The sequence below is a fragment of the Podarcis erhardii genome (assembly GCF_964252035.2).
Source record: "Podarcis erhardii genome assembly, chromosome: 9".
NCBI classification, from domain to species: domain Eukaryota; kingdom Metazoa; phylum Chordata; class Lepidosauria; order Squamata; family Lacertidae; genus Podarcis; species Podarcis erhardii.
Window position 1 is genome coordinate 58,765,655 of NC_138512.1, and position 22,164 is coordinate 58,787,818.

The 22,164-nt window shown below is 44.4% G+C and overlaps 1 protein-coding gene across 2 annotated transcripts in view; it reads left to right on the forward strand.

The window, feature by feature from the left end:
- The window catches only part of MANBA (mannosidase beta), a 60,582-nt gene that overhangs the window by 3,801 nt on the left and 34,617 nt on the right, over positions 1–22,164 (forward strand). Inside the window, exons 2-5 of one of the 2 annotated variants that reach the window (XM_081876756.1) lie at positions 12,125–12,219; positions 12,948–13,053; positions 14,756–14,926; positions 20,470–20,593. In XM_081876756.1, the coding sequence (XP_081732882.1) occupies positions 12,125–12,219; positions 12,948–13,053; positions 14,756–14,926; positions 20,470–20,593 (496 nt within the window). The remainder of the gene's footprint in view (positions 1–12,124; positions 12,220–12,947; positions 13,054–14,755; positions 14,927–20,469; positions 20,594–22,164) is intronic. The other variant, XM_081876757.1, reaches the window with a different exon arrangement.

Sequence of the window (22,164 nt, forward strand, 5' to 3'; positions counted from 1 at the left end):
CACCACCTCAGGCCTAGTGCTCCACCCCTTCTAGAGAGTGCAGTAACTCTAAACACATTAGACTTCTGTGCCAGGAAAAACAACAGCAACAACTTAGTTGACCTACATCATAATAGCAACAATAATTTTATTGTTGCCCCAGCCACTCTTGGCAGCTTCCAGCAAAGTATAAAAACACAATAAAACATTAAAAAAACCTTCCCTATGCTGAGCTGTCTATATATACTGCAAAATGTTGGTCTGCCATAGCCAAAACAAAATAAGTTTGTTATTGGTATGAACTTTTGTGTGCATGCACACTTCTTCAGATACACTGAAACAGAAGTCACCAGAAAAACAAATTTTAAAAGACCCTGCTGCTATTAGTGATAGGAAAATGCCAACATTGTTGTCTCTGGTGTTTCAGGTTGCCAGATCCAGCCCAGCTGATTGCACTTGTTTTCCCCATGCAAGCAGCCTTATGAAATACCGTACAGTGGTACCTTAGTTCTCAAACTTTATCCATTCTGGGAGTCTGTTTGACTCCTGAAATGGTTTGAAAACCAAGGCACAGCCACCGATTGGCTGCAGGAGCTTCCTGCTCTCAATCGGAAGCTGCGTCGGGCGTTCAGCTTCCGAAAAACGTTCGCAAACTGGAACACTCACTTCAGGGTTGGTGGCATTTGGGAGCCTATTTGTTTGGGAGTCAAGCCGTTTGAGCACCAAGCTACCACTGTATTTACTCGAATGTAATGAGCACTTTGGGGGGGGGGCAAATTACGTTGCAGAAATTAGGGTGCACATTAGATTTGATGCCACATTTACATTCACCAGCCAATCCTTTTTTGGTTTCAAGGTTTTGAAAACGGAGGTGTGCATTTGATTGCGTATTACATTCGAGTAAATAGGGTATATCAAAAGTAACAAAAGCATTAAACAAGCATCCTGCCATGAAACATGAATATACATACTTTCTCTAAAGCACAGTAAACCTGTATTACCATGGGAAATTCTGCTCCGCTTCCCTTTGGCTTCCGAGACTTCATTTAAAAGCTGTGAGTACAAGTCACAAATTTCTTCTGAGCTCGGTGTGCACTTGGCAGCAATGGTTTTGGGCTCATGGTGCCAGGAGCTGGTGTTGCTAAAACTGCTGTCCTATATGGTGAGACACCAAGATTACAACTTGAAGCATCTTTTTGGGCAGCAAGACCTTTGGCACTCCGCAGAGGGATGGTGAAGCTGTGGCCTTCTAGATGCTGAATCCCAACATGCTTCACCCTCCGACAGCATGGTCAATGGCCAGGGATGTTGGCAAATGTATTATAATGATATCAAGTTCACCACCTGTCTTAAGACTATAAAGTCTTCCTGTAGAGACCATATAGACTAGGACTTTTCCCAGTGAAGGATAGTTTTGCCAGGCCCTGAGGCATGTTGACTCTTGGATAGAGTTTCTGAGCCCTGCATTGGGTAAAAGATTCCTGCATTGCAGGGGGTTGGAATAGATGATCCTCACGTTCCCTGCCATATTCTAAAATTCTATTATTCTATGAATCCCTTGTTCCTGACACCCTGGCTCCCCACTTAAGAGCTACCCATGGCTCAGTCCTGATACATATCAGTGTGGGGAAACGGTCAGTTTTGAGTTAACAAAAACAGTGGCTCAAAAAGTGATCTAAACAAAACATCAGTTCCTCCTTTACATTAACAGAATGCTGGCTGCTGAACAAATGCATATTTGGAAAAAAAAGATAGGTTTTATAATGAAAAACAAACTGTTAAAACTTAGACCTGACAATTGGCAAGTTTTCCTTGACTTTCTTATAGTGCAGTCAATTCATTGTGTTTTCCCAGCTCCTCACCATCTTGTCATGCTATAGGTGGGGAATCTGTAGCCCTCTGGACGTTGCTGGTTTGCAGCTCCAACCAGCCCTTGACCATTGGTCATGTTGGCCGGGAATGGTGGAAACTGGAGCGCAACAACATCTGGAGGGCCAGAAATTTCCCAGCCCTGCTGTAGGTTGTACTAAGAAGCAACACAATAACAGGAAGCAGCACAAGTCACAGATCTTGTGCTGATTACTCTGCAATCATCTCCACTAAAAAAAAATAAAAAATTAATGAGAGCAATATTCCTCAAATTTTTGGCACGTGTAAAGTTTTCCACACTAGTGACTGAACTGGAATGTCCCGTCCCCCCCGCAGAATTGAATCTCCCCCCCCCCCAATTTCTCGCATGCTATGATATATGAAAACCATTTTCCAGTTATATCTACTGGTTAATTTTTTTTCTTACTCTGTACAGTAGTACCTTGGGTTAAGAACTTAATTCGTTATGGAGGTCTGTTCTTAACCTGAAACTGTTCTTAACCTGAGGTACCACTTTAGCTAATAGGGCTAAATACGCTGCCACCATGCAATTTCTGTTCTCATCCTGAAGCAAAGCTCTTAACCCGAGGTACTATTTCTGGGTTAGTGGAGTCTGTAACCTGAAGCGTATCTAACCTGAGGTACCACTGTATACACTTGGATATAAAGGCAGCCAAGTTTGTTCTCTTGAGCTGGAAGCTGACTGGTCAGAAAGCAAAAGGATTTATTAGGACAAAACCTTCAAGGTAATAGAGCATTAAAATGCCTTTTTGAACTGTGTTGTTTTCTAGCTTTCTTTCAGGATGTGGTAGCTTGAAATCTTACTACACAACTGTTACTTCATTGGCCAGGGAGGGGGTTATAGCTCAGTGGCAGAGCATCTGCTTTGTATACAGGAGGTCCCAGGTTCGATTCCTGCCATCTCCAGGTAGGGCTGGGAGAGATCCTGTCCAAAATCTCTGAAAGTTGTGGCCAAGTCACCATACAGAATACTGAGCTCTATGGACTATTTGTCTGATTCAATATAAGGCAGGCTTCCTGTGTTGGTACTTGACAATAAACCAGACTTTGATTTTGAATTGATTTTGCTCTCCTCTTTTTCTGTGCCGCTTTTCATTTACCGTATTTTTCGCTCTATAGGACACACTTTTTCCCCTTCAAAAATGAAGGGGAAATGTGTGTGCGTCCTATGGAGCGAAGACGCCATAGCCCCGCTACCCTCTCCCGGCTGGAGAGGTGACGCGCGGCTATGGAAGGAGCCTCTATAGAGGATAGCAGCTTGCTTCCCGGAGCACCGGGCGCGCTGAAATCAGAGCGCCCGACGCTTCGGGAACACACCCGCAGCCTAGGCAGCCCTGTGGGAGTTCCCCGCAGGGCTCCCCATGCTGCGGATAGCAGCCTGCCACCCAGCGCGAAGGGCGCCCTGAAGCAGAGCGCCCCTTGCGCCGGGCAGACATCCGCAACGCAGGGAGCCCTGCAGGAGCCATAGCCCCGCGACCCTCTCCCAGCTGGAGAGGTGACGTGCGACTATGGCAGCAGCCTCTCCGCTGCGCCTTTCCGCTGCTCCCTGACCTGCTCTTTGGGGCTGGTGGTGGGCTTCCCCCGCCAGCCCCAAAGAGCAGGTCGAAAGGAACCTGAAGCCTGGAGAGCGAGAGGGGGCGGTGCACACCGACCCCTCTCGCTCTCCAGGCTTCCAAGGTAGCTGCCTGAACACACCTTAAACGGCACCTTGTTTTAGAGCGGGAAAACAAGAGGGGGGAAATTCTCCCCCTCTCTGCGCAGCGCCTCCTGCCGCTTCGCTGAAGGGGCGCTGGGCAGAGAGGGGGAGAATTTTTTTTCTTGTTCTCCTCCCTCTAAAACAAGGTGCGTCCTATTGTCCAGTGCGTCCTATGGTGCGAAAAATACGGTAAATGAATCTCAAAGCAGCTTACAAACAATAAAGAACAATAACATGATAGAACAGAACATTGCAGATACAGCATGGATCATATAAAGTAATTAACAAATCATCAGTAAGACTATTGCAATCTATGAAACACTATTAACAATACAGCAACTGAAACCAACCAAACAAAAAACCCAGCAACTAAAAAAATAAGCTAAATACTACAATTACAGCTAAAATATCTAACTCATGAAGGTTTGTTGTGAAGGAGCAGTGTGCTGCTGCAACTGCTTTGTCACTTCTGGTATGTTGTGGTTTGTTAGGGAGAAAGCAAAGATGATGCTTTGCGTTCTTCCGTGGGGTGATGGCTCTCATGAAACATCGTAGTCGAAACACTAAACTTCCTCTGCTCGGGACATAGCACAAGAACACAGGAAACTGCCTGATCCTGAGTCAGACAATTGGTCCTGCTAGCTCAGTACAGTGGTACCTTGGGTTAAGTACTTAATTCGTTCTGGAGGACGGTTCTTAACCTGAAACTGTTATTAACTTGAAGCACCACTTTAGCTAATGGGGCTTCCCGCTGCCGCCGTGCCGCCGGAGCACAATTTCTGTTCCCATCCTGAAGCAAAGTTCTTAACCTGAGGTAATATTTCTGGGTTAGTGGAGTCTGTAACCTGAAGCGTATGTAACCTGAGGTACTACTGTATTGTTGATGCACGGACTGCCAAGATTCCACCCCTGGTTGTCTCTCAGCTGAAACTGGAGTTGCCAGGTATGGAACCCAAGACTTCCCGCATGCAAAGCAGATTTTCTACCCCTGCTCTGACCGATAATACCTTCCCTCAAGATAAGTTGGGTGTGCTTTCTGAAACAAAAGCCTAAGCATGGAAGTCACCCATCATGGTTTGAGCTTTGGGATGAGGAAGCTCCCCACTTGTACGTGGCCGTGTGAATGCAGGCTGCCAGGAACCTGGAAATGGTTGGTGGCTCATGAGGAGTCCCTCCCCAGAGGACATGGACGACATCTTTGGGCTCTGGGAAGGATCTCCTTGTGAGACAGAGGAGCTGCTGCGCTACTCTGTGCACCAGCTGTTAGGCAGGGAGGCTGAACAGCCTCAAAAAAAGCCCCACTGTGCCTCTCAAGGGGAGATAGGGCTCCAAGGAGGGGCTACTTAAAATGGAAGCCTTTCTTGTTGACTGAAAAGGGTTCTGCAGTGAACCCGACAGTGGGGTTTTCTTTTGAAACGAGACAATTGTAAGATGTAATCTTTACATGCTGTGTGGCAATCAAACCACTTTACTTAGAACAAATTGTATTATTATTTTTATTAATTACAGTGGTACCTGTGTGAGTGTCTGGAGGCGGTTGGAGGATGGATGGCGGCTAACAGATTGAGGTTGAATCCTGACAAGACAGAAGTACTGTTTTTGGGGGACAGGAGGCGGGCAGGTGTGGAGGATTCCCTGGTCCTGAGTGGGGTAACTGTGCCCCTGAAGGACCAGGTGCGCAGCCTGAGAGTCATTTTGGACTCACAGCTGTCCATGGAGGCACAGGTCAAATCTGTGTCCAGGGCAGCTGTTTACCAGCTCCATCTGGTACGTAGGCTGAGACCCTATCTGCCTGCGGACTGTCTCGCCAGAGTGGTGCATGCTCTGGTTATCTCCCGCTTGGACTACTGCAATGCACTCTACGTGGGGCTACCTTTGAAGGTGACTCGGAAACTACAACTAATCCAGAATGCGGCAGCTAGACTGGTGACTGGGGGCGGCCGCCGAGACCATATAACACCGGTCTTGAAAGACCTACATTGGCTCCCAGTACGTTTCTGAGCACAATTCAAAGTGTTGGTGCTGACCTTCAAAGCCCTAAACGGCCTCGGTCCAGTATACCTGAAGGAGCGTCTCCACCCCCATCATTCTGCCCGGACGCTGAGGTCCAGTGCCGAGGGCCTTCTGGCGGTTCCCTCATTGTGAGAAGCAAAGCTACAGGGAACCAGGCAGAGGGCCTTCTCGGTAGTGGCGCCCGCCCTGTGGAACACCCTTCCAGCAGATGTCAAAGCAATAAACAACTACCTGACATTCAGAAGACATCTTTTTTTTTTAAATTTTTATTGATTTTTCATTTTAAAACAAACAAAACAAACAAACACATACAAACATGTATATATTCATATCCTCCTTTTCATAAACCTTCTTTCATGGACTTCCCCATACCTCACCCTCTCTGCTTCCTTATTTTACCGTTTTTCAGCAACCCCTTGGTCCAATTATATTTATAACTTATTTTTTCTCAGTTTCATCTTAATTCATCAAACAATTTCAGTTGCAATTCTGCATCTTCCTTCCCCTTAACATTTTAGCACTCATCAATTTTACAACAGTTCTTAAGATAAACTTTAAATTTCTTCCAATCTTCCTCCACCGTCTCTTTCTCTTGGTCACGGATTCTGCCGGTCATTTCTGCCAATCCCATAAAGTCGATCACTTTCGTCTGCCATTCTTCCAGTGTGGGTAATTCTTGCGTCTTCCAATACTTTGCTAGGAGTATCCTTGCTGCTGTGGTAGCGTACATAAAAAAAGTACTGTCCTTTCTTGGCATTCAGAAGACATCTTAAGGCAGCCCTGTTCAGGAAAGTTTTTAACGTGTGATATTTTACTGTATTTTTGCTTTCTATGTAAGCCGCCCAGAGTGGCTGGGGAGGCCCAGCCAGATGGACGGGGTATAAATAATAAATTATTATTATTATTATTATTATTATTATTATTATTATTATTATTAGTACCTCGGGTTACATACGCTTCAGGTTACATACGCTTCAGGTTACAGACTCCGCTAACCCAGAAATAGTACCTTGGGTTAAGAACTTTGCTTCAGGATAAGAACAGAAATCGTGTTCCGGCGGCGCGGTGGCAGCAGGAGGCCCCATTAGCTAAAGTGGTGCTTCAGGTTAAGAACAGTTTCAGGTTAAGAATGGACCTCCGGAACGAATTAAGTACTTATCCCGAGGTACCACTGTAATTGAAAGCATTTATAGGCTGCTTAATATTTGAAAATCTCTTTAAGTGTCCTATAGCATAAATCAGTAAACAATATTAAGGAAAACAACAATGCAACAGAAAAGGAGGAATATAAAGGAATATTAAAAATAAATAAAAGCAGGAATGCAGAGAATTCAATATAAATGACTAAAATAAAACTATATGAGAGGCACCCTTTTCAACACGTTAGGCATGAGAAAATCTGAAGTCCTCTCTGGAACACATAACTTGGACTGGATTACCTTAACACTAAAGTTTCATTATCAGGAAAATAATTTAACAAAAATTATTTCTTACAAAAACCATGGCCGGCACTTGTCATTCAAAGAGGCATTCTGTCCTCTGTAGATGGTACTTTCTGAAAGAAATGTTTGCATCATCCGAAAGCAATGACAATGTGCTTTTTGCTTCAGAACCTATGGGTAGCATTCAACACTAGTCCTGCTCAGAGTATACCCATGGGAATTAATTGACACGATGACTAACTTAGATTCATTCATTCCAGTGGTAGTAGACTTCATTGAGTACAACCCATTGTGGTTTTTCAGTTCATCTGCAAATGTATGTCCTTCTAATTGATTAATCAACTAACATTCATTTGCTGTGTAACAGCCCTAACCCCAGCACTCTTTTTCCTGTTACATTTTGACGGTATAGGCATGTTAAAGGTAAACATTTGATATTGGTCCCAGAGGCTCTGGGAAATATACCTATGTCTTAAAAGATCTCATTCTTCTTCTGGAACAACTTGCTCACTTGGATCTATCCATGAGGCTCCAGCCTTAGCTCTTTCTCTGGGGGATCTGGCATCAAACCAGAGCACGACAAATTTTACCTCACAGCAACTGACGGTATGTGGTAACATGAGAATTGCTCTGGGCTCAGTGGTATCTCTGTTGGCACCGATCTCAAGACAGGCACTCGGTTCTTTTACTTGATGCGGCACAGTAATGTGTTGGCGAGACAAAGAGTTTAGGTACTTATCCCGATTTATGAATGTGGTAGTAAGCAATCTTAATGCGGTTACTTAACCCAGCAGTGGGCAGCCTTTAGCTCACAGGCCTAAATAGGCCCAGCAAGAGTCCTAAGTTGGCCCATGAGGCCATTTCCCCCAGTCCATGCCCACCTTCCCCATCCCTGACGTCAATATGGGATGCTGGGTAGAGACATGGCTTCAAAAGAGTGCACTCTTGGTTGTTCCTTGGCAAATGGAGCTCCCCCTCAGTCCCGTTCAGCTGATTGGGGCTGACAGGGATCCCCATTGGGATCAGTTGCCCCTGGGAGTGCCCCATCAGGAACTCCCTAGTGCAGCTAAGGGGTGCTGAGAGCCATTACTCTGAGGTCTGTTTGCAAGCAAACAACAACTACAACTACAACTACAACTACAACTTATTTATACCCTGCCCATCTGGCTGGCTTTCCCCAGCTACTCTGGGTAGCTTCCAACAAAATATAAAAATGCAATAGTCCTTCAGATACAGTCATACCTCGGGTTAAATGTGTTTCAGGTTGAGCGTTTTCAGGTTACGCTCCGCGGTGACCCAGAAGTAATGGAGCGCGTTACTTCCGGGATTCGCCGCTCGTACATGCGCAGACGCTCAAAATGACATCACGCGCATGCACGGAAGTGCTGAATCACGACCCTCAGGCGCGTGTTGCATTTGCTTCAGGATGCGAATGGGGCTCCGGAACGGATCCCGTTCGCATCCAGAGATACCACTGTATTAAAAGAGGGGGATAGCTCTCAAGCTGCCTTTTCAAAGGACCACATGTGATGACATCAGATAGCCGACAGGTGAGCAGCCTGGCCTATCCATCAAAGCTGGCACATTGGGGTTGGGGAGGAAGGATCCAGCCCACATTATTATTAGTGTGGTATACCTGATCTCTGCTTGCACCATCCATGCTTATCTGGGACTGGCTGGGTTTTTGCTGCACTTTGTGATTTGAGCTTTAGACTAGATGTGCATTCTGTTCCTACTGGCTTCTCGGCTCTTGTGATTTCATGGAAGGTGCCTAAAGAAGCCAGGGTGGCTATCTAAAGAACTTTTAACTGAGTTAAGATTAAAAAAGGATGTGTACAAAAAATGGAAAAGGGGGGAAACCACCAAAGAGGAATTCAAACAAATAGCCAGCACGTGTAGACACAAAGTCAGAAAAGCTAAAGCACAGAATGAACTCAGGCTTGCTAGAGAGGTTAAAAGCAACAAAAAAGGCTTTTATGGGTATGTTCGTAGCAAAAGGAAGAACAAAGAAACAGTGGGGTCACTCAGAGGAGAAGATGGTGAAATGCAAACAGGGGACACAGAAAGGGCTGAACTCCTCAATGCCTTCTTTGCCTCAGTCTTCTCCGATAAAGAAAACAATGCCCGACCTGAAGAATTTGGAGCAAATGATTCAGCCGAGGAAACACAGCCCAGAATAACTAAGGAGATAGTACAAGAATACTTAGCTAGTTTAGATGTATTCAAGTCTCCAGGGCCAGATGAACTGCATCCAAGAGTATTAAAAGAACTGGCAGATGTGATCTCAGAACCACTGGCAGTCATCTTTGAGAATTCCTGGAGAACAGGTGAAGTCCCGGCAGACTGGAGGAGGGGAAATGTTGTCCCTATTTTCAAAAAGGGGAAAAGAGAGGACCCAAATAATTACCGCCCAGTCAGTCTGACATCAATACCAGGGAAGATTCTGGAGCAGATCATTAAGCAAACAGTTTGTGAGCACCTAGAAAGGAATACTGTGATCACCAATAGTCAGCATGGATTTCTGAAAAATAAGTCGTGTCAGACTAACCTGATCTCGTTTTTTGACAGAATTACAAGCCTGGTAGATGAAGGGAACGCAGTGGATGTAGCCTACCTTGATTTCAGCAAGGCATTTGACAAGGTGCCCCATGATATTCTTGTAAAGAAGCTGGTAAAATGCGGTCTTGACTATGCTACCACTCAGTGGATTTGTAACTGGCTGACTGACCAAACCCAAAGGGTGCTCATCAATGGTTCCTCTTCATCCTGGAGAAGAGTGACTAGTGGGGTGCCACAGGGTTCTGTCTTGGGCCCAGTCTTATTCAACATCTTTATCAACGACTTGGATGATGGACTCAAGGGCATCCTGATCAAATTTGCAGATGACACCAAACTGGGAGGGGTGGCTAACACCCCAGAGGACAGGATCACACTTCAAAACGACCTTGACAGATTAGAGAACTGGGCCAAAACAAACAAGATGAATTTTAATAGGGAGAAATGTAAAGTATTGCACTTGGGCAAAAAAAATGAGAGGCACAAATACAAGATGGGTGACACCTGGTTTGAGAGCAGTACATGTGAAAAGGATCTAGGAGTCTTGGTTGACCACAAACTTGACATGAGCCAACAGTGTGACGTGGCAGCTAAAAAAGCCAATGCAATTCTGGGCTGCATCAATAGGAGTATTGCATCTAGATCAAGGGAAGTAATAGTGCCACTGTATTCTGCTCTGGTCAGACCTCACCTGGAGTACTGTGTCCAGTTCTGGGCACCACAGTTCAAGAAGGACACTGACAAACTGGAACGTGTCCAGAGGAGGGCAACCAAAATGGTCAAAGGCCTGGAAACGATGCCTTATGAAGAACGGCTAAGGGAGCTGGGCATGTTTAGCCTGGAGAAGAGGAGGTTAAGGGGTGATATGATAGCCATGTTCAAATATATAAAAGGATGTCACATAGAGGAGGGAGAAAGGTTGTTTTCTGCTGCTCCAGAGAAGCGGACACGGAGCAATGGTTCCAAACTACAAGAAAAAAGATTCCACCTAAACATTAGGAAGAACTTCCTGACAGTAAGAGCTGTTTGACAGTGGAATTTGCTGCCAAGGAGTGTGGTGGAGTCTCCTTCTTTGGAGGTCTTTAAGCAGAGGCTTGACAACCATATGTCAGGAGTGCTCTGATGGAGTTTCCTGCTTGGCAGGGGGTTGGACTCGATGGCCCTTGTGGTCTCTTCCAACTCTATGATTCTATGATTCTATGATTCTATGATTTTAAAATGGCATTGTGCATATGTGAGTTACTGCTTTTCTGGATTAAATATGAGGGAAATAGTAGGAAGATGCATACCCAGAGCAGCCAGTTGCTCTTGCAGAGATGAAGGCAGGATGACACAATCACTCCTGATATAGACAGAAGGAATTACCTGCCCTACTACAGGCTGTTTTGAAAGAGGCAGGCCCCAAATTTCATAAGAGCCTTTCATATATTTTCCCCTTTGGCAAAACTACAGCCTGCTTTTCAGCGGTTGTCTTCAAAGTGGGTATTTTAATTTGTTTCTTATAGCACACTAGTGATCCTCTCTGGTTGGCAAAAGGTTTGGGGAATGAACACTCTAAAAGCTTTCTCTGCCTTTTAGCCTTCAAAAAAACAAACCCAAAGATTAGTATATATAATCCTCATTCCCCTGTGAATTGTCTGGGAGGAATTAAGTAGCTGTAGATACAATTAAATATTAACCTGCTATGCAGACGACAGTGGAGTCATTCTGAAAATATCCCTAATACACACCCGTACACAAACACACATACTGAAGAGAATGATTTCTGCCTCCTTAGTTCCTACAGTAGTGCTAAATATTCCGGTAAAGAGGTTATATTTAGCACAGGCTCACTAAAATATGTATCACTCTCTCACATACGTGGGTTGGCTAAAGGTTTTCTTCCCCTTCCTCTTTTTTCAAAACTCAGGCTATCTTCATTAATTGTTTTCAGGCAAAAATTGTACTTGTTTGCCTTCAAAAGGCTCCAGAGTTCTAATGCTGGCATAATGAGGATTAAAATGTTGGGATTCACCCGAGTGTGTATTTCCCAACTCTTTCCTTATTAATGCAGCTTTCAGCTTTGATAAGGGAGATGAACTCTTCTTTATTTAATATTTGCTTTTGTGAGTTGGCTTAGATGGAGAGAATACTGTGGTGAGGTTGGAGTGGAAAAATGAAAAGAAAGAGGAAGAGGGAAAAATATGAATGAATGGTAGACATTCTGCAAATGTCCAGGACCATTTCATGGGAATGAATCAACAAGCTATGTACAAGCCTGATAAAGTTTATAGGTAATAATCTGCCTACATTATAGATGTTAGTTTCATTGCAAAGTTTGGTATTGCTGAACAGCAGAGGATTCCCTGTTGGAAAACCAGGAAAAGAGCATTCTGGCTTGAGATCTAGTGGCTTCACTTAGATGCTCAGCAAAGAGGTTCAGGGTCCCCTCCCTGCATGTTTCAAACCCTAATACCCTTGATAGTAGTGTGTCCATATATATATATATTGCAATGGTACCTTTTAACAATCAGCTTTTTAAAAATTATTTTGTGTGGTCCATCAATAGGATCCTTATTACAGATTTAATGACCTGGCCTACGCATGGATATCCTTGGATAACTGGACATACAGCAGAGATTTCAAAACTCCCTTTGATATCAGGTATGAGAATGGCATAAGTTATGATACAAAGATTTAGGCTGTACTTGTAAGCACACTTACCTGGGAGTTAGTCCCTGGAGCAGACTAGAAATGGATGTTGCTCAAATCATTTGTCAATGTGGGTTTTGTAGGTCTAGGTCTGTGTGCATGTTAGGCTGGATCCCTTCTCAGTTTCTCTCCTTTTTCTAGTGTGATCCTTTTCCTTGACACATCCAGGGTTTAGCTGTAGGTTTGCTGCACTTTATACTAACCACAGGGTTCTCGTTATTTGCAAACTCATTTCAAATCTAGGTTTCCAATTTGTGATCTAGCTGGAAATTTTGTTGAGCACAGTGGTACCTTGGGTTAAGAACTTAATTCAGTGCGGAGGTCTGTTCTTAACCTGAAACTGTTCTTAACCTGAGGTACCACTTTAGCTAATGGGGCCTCCTGCTGCTGCCACGCTGCTGGCGTGCGATTTCTGTTCTCATCCTGAGGTAAAGTTCTTAACCCGAGGTACTATTTCTGGGTTAGCAGAGTCTGTAACTTGAAGTGTCTGTAACCCGAGGTACCACTGTATCAATCATGGTTAACAAGTCAATGCTGAAGGAAAGACAAGGGAAGGTTAGACAGAATTTGTAGGAATGAGGCAGGACATGCATGTTCCTAATGATGACTTTGGATTTTTTCAGCCATGGGTCATCTGTACCAGTGGGTTCCCTAATGTGTGTTCTGTTCTCTTTTTGTAGGACATGGCAAAAAGTGAGTTTGGTTTTTGATGGGGTGGATACAGTAGCACAGATTGTGGTCAATAATGTCATTGTTGGGAGGACGGACAACATGTTCAACAGATACGTGAGTATTCTCCAATTTATATATTACGTGTTTGGGCAAAGTGATTTGATTTCTCCCAGTTTCAACTGTCTTTAAGCCTTGGCAGCATCTAGGCAATCCTGCATAGTCACCTGAAATCTGGTAGTACCTTTTTTCTTTTTAAAAAAGTATGGGCTGTATCTGGTGCTGCTGTTTCATTTGTGCAATGGGATTTCCCTTTCCTCTTCTTCTCTCCCTTATCCCAAGCCTACTGTACACCCTGAACATCTGACCCAGAGGGTTTGGGTGCTCTCCAAAGGAGATTTTGGGGTTTCATGGGAGGAAGGAGAAATCCCATTGTGCAAGTAAAACTTCACTCACACAGCGTTCGGCTACGCTTGTTTCCCACTGTTGAAATACCAAACTTTGCAGTGAAGCCGACATTGCCTGTTACAATAATAATTTATTATTTGTACTCCACCCATCGGACTGGGTTGCCCCAGCCACCCTGGGTGCCTTCCAGCATATATATGTATAGTAGCAGAGTGTTCTTTTCTAAGCTAAACAATCATTCTTCATTCACATTGTTCATGACTGATCATACTACTTACATTCAGGACTAGTATACATTTGAGGACAATATTGTAGAAGTGCAGAGGCAGCATATGAAGAAAAGGAATAGAGTTTATACTTGGAAGCATTTAAGGCTTTTGATGAAGGCAGAACATACATGAGTACTTGACACAGAAAGAGCATAGATTACATACGTCATTAAAAATGTACATAAGTAATCAAAATGCATAGCAAGACCTCCCTGCTCTCTTCAGTGCTGTCTGATGGGGATAACCAGGTCTCACAGTGGCCAAACTTTGCTGAGACTTGGAGATGAGCTCATACCCATTTTGCTCCTTCCTTGTCTTTTTAACATAGTGCGACAGCTAAGCCAGAGTTGCAGATTGTGGTTATGGAGGATTCGGATGACATGCTGAGCCAAACTTTGGCTTGGCTTAGCTTAGCTTCTGTGCCACATTGTTCTAAAAGGGCCAGGAAAGAGCAAATTGGGTGCAAGGTCTTCTCTTGGAGCCAGCATGTTCGTGCAAGTCAAACTAAGTTATAGTTTGGCTTACAAGGTCATAGTGTACAAAGCCATTGCGTGTCATTGCACAATGCGCTGCTAAGTAAAACCAGGTCAGCACAACTTGAGACCCAATAGCTTAATGCAGCACACTAGCCTTGTGTTGTGGCCTCCAGGCAACTGGTCTGTTATTGCAGTTTCAGGTGGTGTATTGGTTTCCGAGCAAGCCTCCATGCATGGCTGGTGGGGCTGAGGTTGGCTTGGTGGTTGGCTGCAAGTTGTAAATGTATGGTTTAAGTAGGGTAAGGTTGGCTCTGATCATACCTTCACTTGCTTTCTTTGTTCAGAGGACTACTGTAGTTGTGTGAGCAACACTCCCCATAACCTGCAGTCTCAGGGATCTCCGCAGCTGTTGGAACTTCCACAGTCTCTGAAGTACAATTTAGAGCTTTAAAGTTTTGCAGAAATGACCATAGCGGTGATTCCTGAGGACTCACTTCATAAATTTATTACATTGCTCACTCAGGTAGACTGCTCCTGTAAGTGAAGAAAGCTATGTTTGAGCCAGAGCCCAGGGTGACTGAATCAATGCCTCAAGGATGCTGCGTTTCAGATTCTTAAATGTGCAGAGTCTATAATGCATATTTTCCCCATCTTTCCCTGCTTCAGAGCTTTGATATTACCGATGTGATCAAGGAGGTCAATGCAATTCATGTTAATTTTATCTCGGCTGTTTGGTATGCTGCAGAGCAGAGTAAAAATCACCAAGCATACAGGGTGCCTCCGGAATGCCCTCCACCTGTACAGAAAGGACAATGTCACGTTAACTTCATCAGAAAGGTAAATAACTATGTGCATGAAACGTCAAGAGTCCAGTTAGAAATTATGGTGATATAATCAAGGGAATCTTGAAACATGGGCCTTGTTAGGTAATTGGACCACCCCCTTAAATATATATATATTTCTCACGTATGGGGTGTGTGTATGTATATTTCTGTGTGTAGACAATCACATTGCTGAGTAGAGGAATTTTGTAATATTTTAAAATGCAATGTAATGTATTGATACCAATATAAAACAGGAAGCAGCCTGATTAATTTTATTGAGAAATATTTATACAGCCGTACCTTGGAAGTTGAACGGAATCCATTCTGGTAGTCCGTTCTACTTCCAAGACATTTGGAAACCAAAGCGCGGCTTCTGATTGGCTGCAGGAAGCTCCTGCAGCCAATCAGAAGCTGCGGAAGCCCTGTCGGATGCTCGGGTTCCAAAGAACGTTTGCAAACCGGGACACTCACTTCTGGGTTTGCGGCATTCAGGAGCCAAAACGTTTGAATACCAAGGCATTCAGGATCCAAGGTACGACTGTATGTATAAACTTTAAAAAGCTGTTTTTATTCAAGAGTGGTAGCAAACAGACTAATAGCTAGAGAACAAGTAAATTGTTATAAATAGGTGAGACCCCACCCTTTGGAAACTTGTCCCAGGCAATACTCCTTGGAATAGATGTTTCTGAGCAAGAAGGATCTAGGTGCAGGAGAAGCCAACATGGTTGCTGGAGGACAGATGTCGCTGGTTGACAGGTTCCCTCATCCCTGACCATTGGCCATGATGACTGGGCTGAAGGGAGCAGGAATCTAGTAACCCCTGGACCACGCTGGACCTGGCACCATGTTGCCAGCTTCACAGGAGAAGTTCCAGCTACAATTGTTCCCTGTGGCTGCATCCATCCAGGGTATTTAGCAAAGCGGGAGAGACCAGAGTTAGCTCTGAGAAGCGCTGGAATATGCTGGCAGGGTTATGAGGCATCTTAGCCAAGCAGCTTTCTGCGCATTTGCTGTTTCTCATGCGCCAAGCTACTTACATTGTGCAGCTCTGACAGCTCTGGGAAGCATTACCTAATAAGAAGCCGCGTCTCATTAAGCTGTTGTGAAGGGGAGCTGGGTCTGTTTGGACACATCAGCAGAAAGCTTTTAAGCACCGCAATAATGGGAGCCAGGAATTTAATACAAATTACTGTTGTGTTTTCCGCTCTGAGGTGATTGGACAGAGCAATCCTATGCATGTTTAAGTCCAGCCCTGTTCAGTAGCAAGTGTTTTAGGACCACAGCTTTTGCGTTAAGAAGGAACATCTGCTATTTTGACTGTGATGTTATTTAAGCTGTTACAGTTGAGATATAACATCCCTTATATGGTATCTTCTCCTTTGGCAATGATGAACCCTGTTAGTCAGGGGAAGGGAACACTGTAATCACAAATAAGATGGAAAGAAACTTGGTTGTGAATGTAACCTTATTATATAAATCAGGTGTGGGGAACCTGTGTTGCTGAACTACAACTCCCATCAGCCCTAGCAAGCATGGCCCATGGGAGTTGTAGTTCAGCAACATCAGCTGGGGCAAAGGTTCCCCATACAATATAAATGCTGCTATTAAATTAGATCAGAGGTGGGCAACTGGCAGCCCTCGGCCTCATCTCATGAGGGGGGAAATGGGAGAAGGGATGTGGCAGAATAATTCAGCCCTCAACAATCACAAGAAAAGGTTGCCCATGCCCGAATTGGATCTTTAAGTAGGCTGCGAAAAAGGAGCTGTTTCTGTAACAGCAGTTAGTTAAAACATGGTGGGGGTCATCGTTCTGCTCTAATCTAGAATGTTGTATCTCTCTTGGGTTGGTTAGAAATTGGTGCGGGGCTGAAAAACAACTTGTAACAGCTGTAGTCCTATTTTTAGAGCAGAAGATGCTGGGAGAGTGGCTTTGGCATAGTGCTGGGCTGTGTACATGTTTATGACAAGAACTTTTTTTAAAAAAGAGAGTTGGATCCTTGAAGGAAATTTGCCATCATGCTGGAATATGGATTGAGATGTTTCCTCTGGGAGGTTTCTTCTTCGTGGTCCCCTCCCCAGATCACACTTTTATCATAAGAATGTAAGAAGAGTTTGCTGGATCAGGCCAGTGGCCCATCTAGTCTCACAGTGGCCAACCAGATGTCCACGGGAAGCCCACAAACAACACAGGAGGACAACAGCAACTACACATCCCTTTTGCAAGGAACGTGGGTCAACACACATGCAGGAGTGGCCATAGCTCGGTGGTAGCATCAGGACCGGTTTTGCCATTAGGTAGAATGAGATGACTACCTCAGACAGCAGATACCAGGGGATGAGCAGCAGCGGTGGCAAGATATGGGAGAACATATGTGTCATGTGGTCTCCTCTAGCACCTGCTAGGATAGCCTGTGGTCTTCGGATGCAGTGCAGAATGCTGCCATGCTGCCAGTGTTAAAATAATATTCCAGCTCTATTCTGGTCAGCTTTCTCCGCTTGAAAGGGGGCAAAGCAACATAGGAAGCTGCCTCATCCCGAGTGAGTCCATGGGTCCATATAGATCAGTATCATCTGCACGGACTGGCAGCGCCTCTCCAAGGTTTCAGATGGGGCATATCCAGCCCCATCTGGAGATGTTGGGGATTGAACCTGGGACGTGCTGCTATGCAAAGGAGATGCTCTATCACTTGGCTATGGTTGTACCCCGGAGTAGGGGAGCAAAGTTGAAAAAGAAAGGAGGCGTGTTGTGGCTGCACTGTGTCAGTATTTCAGCTGAGTGCTTTTGGGGAGGCAGTGTTCAATAGCATCCTGCTATGACATCATTGGACCAAGTTGGGTGACCCCTGCCCATGATACTGGCACATGATGCAGTCCTGGCCTGTTCAGTTGTGGGGTTGAGCTGTGAGCCTCGTAGAACCTTTTATTGGCATTACATACAACATCCAAAACAAATCAATACAGAATTACCACTTCCCCAGTGGCACAAAACATTTGCTAAAAGGAAGGAGGCAGAGCAGTCTATCGTCACATCTCTTGGTCTCCAGGGTGATCAGACGTCTGCAGTGTATTTCGACGACAAAAAAGAGCTGTGAGCCGTGTTATCTCCCTCCCATTCACAAATTACCACCTCTATTTATTTTACTTTTCTTTTAAAAATATTTTTAACTGCTCTTCACCAAAAAGATTCCAGGGTGGTTACTGCCCTATCAATGAGATTTCTGGGGGAGTCTGTGTAAAAGGTAAATGGACCCCAACCATTAGGTCCAGTCATGGCCGACTCTGGGGTTGCGGTTCTCATCTCGCTTTATTGGCCGAGGGAGCTGGCGTACAGCTTCCAGGTCATGTGGCCAGCATGACTAAGCCGCTTCTGGTGAACCACAGCAGTGCAAGGAAACGCCGTTTACCTTCCTGCCGGAAGGTGCTTTCAAACTGCTAGGTTGGCAGGAGCAGGGACCGAGCAATGGGAGCTCACTCCGTCGTGGGGATTCGAACCGCTGACCTTCTGGTCGGCAAGTCCTAGGCTCTGTGGTTTAACCCACAGCGCCACCCGCGTCCCTTGGAGTCTGTGTTAGTGGTCCCCCAAATGCATGGCTTATATCCATCAGAAGCTGGTGAGTGTCAGAGTAAAACTGGAGGACTTGCCCTTCATGGGAATCTGATGGATATAGATATATATTATTCTGGAAACTTTTTCTTAATGGCACTTGAAAGCTCGCTTCACACTTTTTATTTCTGAAGTTGTAAAGTCTGCACACGATGACTTTATCACCTAATTTCCCTATGGAGAACATGCCAGAATCACCATGTGCAGACTTAACAGTTAGTCTTTAAGGTGTCTTAAGTCTCTGGGTTGTATTCAGCTAAGTTTTACTCAGAGCAGAGCCATTTAAATTCATGAACTTAAGTTACCCTGAAACCTGTAAATTAGGTCTGAGATTGCCCTTGTCTCATCTTTAACAATAGCTTGTTTGGACCTGAAGAATGGCTGCCCATCAGTGTTAGTGGTGAAGTAAACAGGTCTTTCCATTTTGAGAGGGCTGTTTTCTAAGAAATGAATGTCGCTAGTGTTAATAACCTAGAAATAGGTGCATTGCCTGGTTTACACTACTTGTAACTTGATACGTTGGCAGGCAAGCCGATTCCCTGGGATACAGAGAAGGAGCTAGGCGAGTGCAGTGTGGGTTGCCAAAATTAGTAAGGCTCAGCTGCCAGTTATTAGGATTACAAATTTAGATCTGTAGGTCACTATGCAAAACTTTAACGAGATCTATTGTATGTACATTTCCAGGGTGGGGAGTTCTGAGGTCAAGTCAAGACATGTCTTCAAGCTGTGGTCAACAACTTGTTTTGCCCTAGACACCACCCTGGAAATCTTAACATGAACCAAAGCTAACTTTCATAGCTCAGTTGTACGCTATCCACATAGCTTGCATATCATTTTACTCAAAGCTGCTGGTGTATGTGGGACTGACTCTGTGATAACCTGATGCATTACCCAGCCATACAGAAACTGCTTTCCATGGCTTCAGCTCATTCTGCCACAGTCATCATCAATTTATTTATATACTGCATCTATTTAATTTTTATTTGTTGTTATTGTTATTATTCATATTCATATTCATATTATTTTCATGTGCTTACCACTTTCCCTCCAAGGAGCTCAAGATAGCATATATGGTTCTTCTGCCCCTGCCCATTTTGTCCTCACAACGACCCTGTAAAATAGGCTAGGCTGAGAGACAGTGACTGGCCAAAGGACACACAGCAAACTTCATGACAGTGAGGATTAGAACCCAGCTCTTTAAAAAGTCTAAACACAGTAATGATGCATATACAATATCGGTACATAAAAAAATACTATATTGCTGCAACGTAATGCTAAAAACCCCCACAAGTGTTCATTTAACCAACAGGTCAAGTAAAAGTATCCAGTAACGTCAAGTCAAAAAATAGCCCCAAAGCAGATTGCATCAGTATTGAACATTCCCCCCCTCCCAGTCTTTTACGTGCCAACCCAAAAGGCTGGAAAGTCTCCTTACAGTTCTTCCTCTGGGAGTAGCTCACCTGTGGAGTCTTCTAGGGTTGGAGGGTAGGGCAAGGCAGGTGGAAACAGCAATTCGCCTGGTGGCAAACACAGCCACAGCCACTCTTTTCTCTTCTCGAAGTTGAGGAGCTGGAACCACATGGGCGTAGGTCAAAGAGATGGGCCTTTTCTACCTGGCCGTTCTCCTAGCTTCCAGCATGGTGTTGATCCAGTGGTATGAAACAGACCGTTTGCTGTTCTTATGCAGTTTTGACATCTGAGGATTACTGCAATGATATGGGATGAGGCCAGGGAATAGCATCTAGGAGGCCCTTACCTCTGGAATGAGTAGAACCTGCAACTGAACGTTGGAGCTCTCTGCTCAGGATTGCAGCCACTCTATTTTACAAACACATACATTTTAGGAATATCTAGGCAGGGCCAAGTTGGGGAAGGCTGCTTTAGAATCTTGTTTCTTCTGCATAGGAAAGCAACCTTTCCATGAAGCAACTTGCCTTTGTGTTTAATTCCAGGAGCAGTGCTCATTTAGCTGGGACTGGGGCCCCTCTTTCCCTACTCAGGGCATTTGGAAGGATGTCAGGATTGAAGCATATAATCTTTGCCGCCTGCTTTATTTCTCAGTGACTCCTCAGTATGGTAAGTCTTGTCGTCTTAACTGTAGAATGAATCAGAAAAAAATTGATCCTGGAGGATGGAATCTTTCCACGTAATAAACAATGGTTGAAAGGTTTGCACTAGGTTCTCCTCCCCACAAAAGATACAAAAGCACAGATCAATAACACACTGGAGTAATTTCAGCATATGACACAGGGGCATCATCTGTTCTTTCCTAGTCCAGAAATCCTCTGCAAGACACATTATTCTTTCTCACTGCATCACTCTCTTCCTTACATCCCTACAATTGCATCTCTGTGCTATGAAGGGCGTGAATTTCCAGTCTCTAATTATTTTGAAGCTTTATACCACTCTCTTCCTGAACACGTCTGTCCTCCCAATTTCTTTTTAAAAAAATTTAAATACATTATATCCTGCTGTTAACATGGGTCCCTTCCTATCCAGGTGATTGTTTGTGTCCACATCCACTTAGGTTGAGAAATATTGCTCTTTCAGGGATCTCAGGCTGAGATTTTTCCTGCTCATTTCCAATTAACGCTTCTCCCTCTCACCTCTGTTATATAGAAATGCGGCCACCATCTCTGCACTTTGTCTCCATCTTCTATTCTTTGTGTACCTTCTCTCATATGGCTCCTCATGTCTGGAACAGATTCTTTTTCTCTTGTTTATCAGATCCTCTCCCTTATCTTGAACGGTCCCTTTTCCCAGGGGTCCAATAGTTTGGTGAAGGTTTTTCTGGTCTGTGCTCGTAGTAAACTACAGATAAGATTGGCTATCCTATGGCAGTCTTTTGAAGCTGTATCAGAAGGCCCCTGTAAATGCAAGGGCTGCATAGAACCAGGAAGTAGTAGTCTTTAGCTGCAGTAATTGATCTGAAGCATTCTCTTGGACCCATTGGATTCCAGGAATCAAAACTGGGCTTCCCTTGCTAAAGCTGCCAAAGGGCCAAAGCTTGGGGGTAGAGCACATGTTTTTGCATGCAAAAAGTCGGATGAAACACCTGGCATCTCCAGATAGGGCTGGGGAACACCTCTGTTTAAAACCGTAGAGAGGTGCTGCCAGTCAGTGTGGCACTAATGATCTGGATGAGGAACCTGTCACCCTCTGGATTTTCTGAAGAACATCTCCCATCATTCCGCTTGGAGTCAGTTGTAACTAAGCAGCATATAAAGTAAAAAATTCTGATCATTGGTCTTGCTAACTAAGGCTGATAGTTGTTGTAGTCAACAGCATTTGGAGGGCCATCGTTCCTCCATTCTGCAGCTAGATGGACCTAACTCTGCGTAAGACTGCTTCTTAAGGTGAGTGGTGGTAGAGTCTTTGCTGTGGTGTGTCCTGAGTAGGTATGAATGATTTCAGTTTCTTTGCTTCTTGTTTCCCCAATCCCAAATTCACTTCCCCACATCTATTCATCAGGTTGCAATTTTTTTTTAAAAAAAAGTCCTCCTGAAAATGTATCAGTATTTTAGTTCAAGTTAATCCAAATGTACTTATTTTTATATGTCATTTACCTGAACATAGGCATTTTTTAAAAGCATATTTCTTGAAATGTTTATATTTTCCCTAACATAAGGCATTTGGGTATATTATTT